Source organism: Poecilia reticulata, linkage group LG12, assembly GCF_000633615.1.
Source record: "Poecilia reticulata strain Guanapo linkage group LG12, Guppy_female_1.0+MT, whole genome shotgun sequence".
NCBI classification, from domain to species: Eukaryota; Metazoa; Chordata; class Actinopteri; order Cyprinodontiformes; family Poeciliidae; genus Poecilia; species Poecilia reticulata.
This window is the reverse complement of record NC_024342.1, coordinates 6,108,075-6,112,622: the sequence shown is the minus strand read 5'-3', so window position 1 is coordinate 6,112,622 and position 4,548 is coordinate 6,108,075. Positions and strand designations below refer to the sequence as shown.

Here is a 4,548-nt window from a genome sequence, read left to right as displayed (position 1 = left end):
ATAGTTGCTGAAATGTGCTACACAAATAAACTTGATTAATTGTCTGAAATGGAGCCAGCAAGAGGAAAATCTCTGATATCTGGGAATATTTTGAGATTATCTTCACAATAAAATTCTTCTTAGATAATAATTAACCCTCCACCTCCCAATTCCTCACCTTCTGCAAACTTCCACTATTATTTGTAGTCTGATTGGCAAATATATATCAGTCAGAATGGATACAGGTCGCATTTCCTGGCAGTGTGAACGGCCGGCAAAAAAAAATCGGAATTGCCAAAAAATTGGAATTAAGTCACTTCAGGCTGCAGTGTGAACGCACCATACTGGTGTCTATAGCTGCCTGTGGTTTGCCGTTCTTTCGAAAGAACGATAAAAAAAAATACTGGTAGCTACAGACACCAGCTTATTTTTTTTACCGTTCTTTCAGGAAAACTGTAAAAAAAAAAAAAAAGGGAGGTAGGGAAAAAGCTGCCGTCTGTAGATACCAGTATTTTACTGGAAATTTACCTTTTCAATCCTGTAATTACCTTTTAAAGTGGCTTACTGTAAGTAAATACTGTAATGCCGACAACACACCGCAGTCGTAGTACCACCAACAGCGTTTATTAGGAATAAGAGCGAGCTGCTATTCCTTAGGCTGCAGCTCGCGCCTCTAACAAACCGTTACACTCAACTTCATGGGTTGGTACAATGGATAGTAGCCACACAGGCACACCCACTAGAGACGGAAAGAAACGCACCCAGTGTGACACTTTCATTCTATTGGCCATTGTTGTGGTAGGAGGCTGTGACAGTCTGTGCTCTTCTATCTTCATACTGACACACAAACATCATTACTCATCCCGTCTCCATTGTGGAGAAAATCACACTTGGACATTTCCCCTCGGAGAGTTGGCCAAATAAAGTCATGGACTTCTCTTTAAACTTTCCCTATTTGTGCCATTTAACGGGGACATTCGTGACCGTCTATTTGCATCTTCAAGGAAATTTGTGAACATTAATCTTGAACGTTAACTATTGTGTAAATATTGCTATTTATTTTGTGGATTTTTCCTGTTTTTTGTGGTATTTAAATTTTCATTGTGTGTTATGTTTATTAATTACTGACATCAGCTGCAGTAGCCTGTAGCATCAGTGCTACACTTCCACTTTAAGTTAGTTTATCTTATAAGATACTCTGAAGTTAGTATTTGGAACATGATAAAAAAAGGAAAAAAAATTCCAGAGGTATGAATATTTTTTCCAAGCACTATAATGTAAGCATATTTTGAGTAATAGTAATAAAATGTTTGTGACGTTCTGACATGACAAAGTAATGCAAAAACATTTTATGGATTTCATTGAAACACCATCAAGCAAAAATCTGGTAGATTCCGACTTTCCAACGTTGCATTGTGGCACAGATTGTTCTTTGTGGTGCATTCTTCAAAGCTCTACCAGACGCTTATTTTTCTTTCCTTTCTGAAGACAAATTGAATGTCTTTACACATGATTTGTTCCCATTAATGACTAGCGAACAAACCACAATGATAATGAATGCTGTTGTCAAAATGCCTTTTGTTAAATCTTTGATTTGTTCTTGTGCTGGAAAGCTAGAGACGGGTGACAAACTCACTTTTGAACCCTCTAAATTGCCGTTTTTGACTAATTTTGAATGTACCCTTCATATTTTCACTTTAAAGCCTATTTATCTTGCCTTGTTTGGTATAATTATTTTCAGCACAACCTCGGTTTTATGATTTAACAGTGTCTGTTTTATTTTGACTTAATGAATTATCACAGTGGATCATAAAAAAATGACACAAAAAACAAAATCAGTAGAAAAAACAGATATGAACTAAAATACAAAAAAAATTTTGAACCATTTTTCTAATCTAAAATGAAAATCTACAGTATAAATTTTAGAAACGTGTAAAAGTTTAGTAGGATGACATGTTTTTATATCAAATCGTGGGCAATTTCCAAGGTGTTTTTTTTTTTAAACAACCATTTAATAAAATGTGTCTCAATGACTCCACCACAAATTCTCTAAAACATCACAACGTCTCATGGGTTTTCTTTTTTTTCTTACAACTATTTACAAAATGGGCGTCACGATAAGTCTGCACACAAATCAGCTGTGCCACTTCTCAAAACAGTTTCGGTCAAGGAGAAGGCACAGCGGCACATCACAACGCTTGCATTTCCATGAAGTGTCCTTCCTGAGCTTGTCCACCTGGAGGCAGTGTCTGCACTGCCGCCTGGCTTTGTGGGCCTTTTGCTCAGCATGGATGGGCACAGGAGTGTGATCAGTTGCTCTGCTCTTTGGCATGCCTGCCATGTCCACACCGCAAAGCTGACTGGCGATCATCACGTTGAAGTCTTTGTGTGACATGGGCTGTACCCCTTTGGTGGCGCTCAAATCACGGTGCAGGATGTAGGCGTTTGTTGAGGCAATGTCAATCAAATGCATGAACACATTCTTGTACCAAGTATGAGTTTTCCGCTGTGCAGAATAGTACTGGATGAGCTGATCAGACAGGTCCACCCCCCCCATATACTTATTGTATGCCATGATCGGAGTGGGACATGGAATCTCTTTCACAGTCCAGCGTTTCTCTTCATCCTTCACCCTCCTCTGCACCATCTCGCCTGAAAACGCAGGGTGGATGGTCGAGCACACGGACACCTCCCGTGTGTCCATCCACTTCACAAAGACCAGTGGGCCCTCTCTGATCCATCGCACCGATCCTCTCTCACTTTTCTTAGTGAGAGCATTCGGCCTCTCTCTAGGGCATCCTTTTCTGCTTTCCCTGTAGGTGCCACACGCTCCAAACTTTGCGCGGGCTAGATCCGTCAACAGTGTGGGACTGGTATAATAATTGTCCATGTAAATATGGTAGCCAGTGCCAAGATAAGATGGCTGAATAAGGCTCATAACCACATCATAAGACAGCCCATGCTCACTTGGAGAGGAGGTCTTGCCAGTGTACAAGCTAAAACTCAGAGTGTAGCCACTGATTGACTCGGCCAACACAAATAGCTTTAGCCCCCATTTGTTCGGCTTGTTCTTCATGTACTGGGTCATGCTGGTTTTTGCCTTTGTTGCCACCATCCTTTCATCAACTGCAATCTCCCTCTTTGGGTGGTAATAAGCCTGGCAGGCACGGAGGATCTCATCATAAACAGGCCTGAGTCTAAATAGTTTGTCGTAGCCTGGTGTTCCCTTCTTTTCGTCATTTTTGACATCCTCCTCAGGATTACTTAGGTGTATGTTCCACATAATGGTCCTGAACCTGTCCCTTGCCATAACCTTGGCTGGAGTTAGCACAGACAAAAAGTGATTTTGTTTCCAGTAGTCCTGGACACATGGTAGTTGCACCAAGGACATATAGATCAGGAGACCCAAAAATTTATACAACTCATCCGTGTCTACTTTAACCCATTTATATTTCTTTCCACGAGCTTGGTTTTTTGCAGCATATCTGTTTGTGTTATCACAGATGGTCTTGACTGTGTCAGCTGAAAAGAACAACAAAAAAAGTTCTTTTGGGCTGTAGGGGGCCAGAACATCTAGCTGTATTCCTGGTGTCCTCTTAGGCTGAAAACGGCTTAAAACAGGGGCCGTGTCTGCGTCCTTCTCGGTGTTCCACCTCCCGTGGCGTGTTTCTGCTGCTGCCTCACACAGCGGGGATCTGGATCTGGCTCTGGCTCTCTGTGGTGTTCTCTGCGGTGACTTGTGTGGTGTTCTCCGTGGCGTTTTTTGAGGTGTGGAAGTCATCCGGACAGAGCGGGAGCGGGTGACCATCACCTCCTCCTCCTCCTCCTTCTCCTCCTCTTCGTCAAAGAAAATGGAGGGATCCTCTACCTGGAGATGGGAATAAGCTTGTATAAACTAGTGCAGTGTGCCTCTATTCCGATTATAATATTTGACTGTGCATATCCCAGGCCCAATAAACAAGCAAAGAAAGAAACTAACAAACAAGGAACAAACCTCATAGTCAGAATCGTCAAAATCAAACTCTGAGTCCGAGTCTGAGTCTGTCTCTTCCACCGGCGCGCCGTATTCCTCTTCTTCAAACTCATTGAAATGCTTTCCAGCTTGCTCTGCGGTCACGCCACTACAACTCATTTCACACACGCACTCCACCGCACTTATACTCAAATAAAAACAAATCCAAAACACTTCCAGTATAATCTCAAATGTCGACTACACTTCCTTCTCGTACCGTCTCCACAACTCTCTCCCAGAGCCGCTCACGTGCTCTCCACAAGCTTACAACAAACTTCTTCTTCTCTGATGTTTACAGGCAGTGTACAGACTTTGTGCATTACCGCCATCAACTGGACGGAGGTGTAATCGAGAAATTCAAATTATCCCATATCTTTAATACCTTCAAATAACTATATCACATATACATACGCATAGTGAATCCTCTCAGCTAATTTTGTGTCTTTTAAATATTTAATAAGTACTTGAATTTTATCTTGTGATTAATGTTTCCCTAATAAGTTAGCCATGGTTATTGAAATGTCTTTTCCCCTTTCCATTTCTTTTCTCTTTCATAT

At 41.4% G+C, this 4,548-nt stretch overlaps 1 protein-coding gene across 1 annotated transcript; it reads right to left on the bottom strand.

Moving 5' to 3' along the window:
• Positions 1 to 1,828: 1,828 nt before the first annotated feature.
• Positions 1,829 to 4,288, bottom strand: LOC103473354 (piggyBac transposable element-derived protein 4-like). Its single transcript, XM_008423528.2, has 2 exons — positions 3,974 to 4,288; positions 1,829 to 3,847 (listed from the first exon to the last, which is right to left on the bottom strand). Exons 1-2 carry the CDS (start codon positions 4,109 to 4,111, stop codon positions 2,114 to 2,116), a joined length of 1,872 nt encoding a protein of 623 aa, XP_008421750.1. The 5' UTR covers positions 4,112 to 4,288; the 3' UTR covers positions 1,829 to 2,113.
• Between the last annotated feature and the right edge of the window lie 260 nt (positions 4,289 to 4,548).

What these genes read in the sequence shown, in the direction of transcription:
- LOC103473354 (XM_008423528.2), bottom strand. Translation starts at nt 4,111, where the DNA reads ATGAGTTGTAGTGGCGTGACCGCAGAGCAAGCTGGAAAGCATTTCAAT. An exon ending in TTGACGATTCTGACTATGAG is followed by an intron (nt 3,848 to 3,973) that starts GTTTGTTCCTTG and finishes TCCCATCTCCAG; the next exon opens with GTAGAGGATCCCTCCATTTT.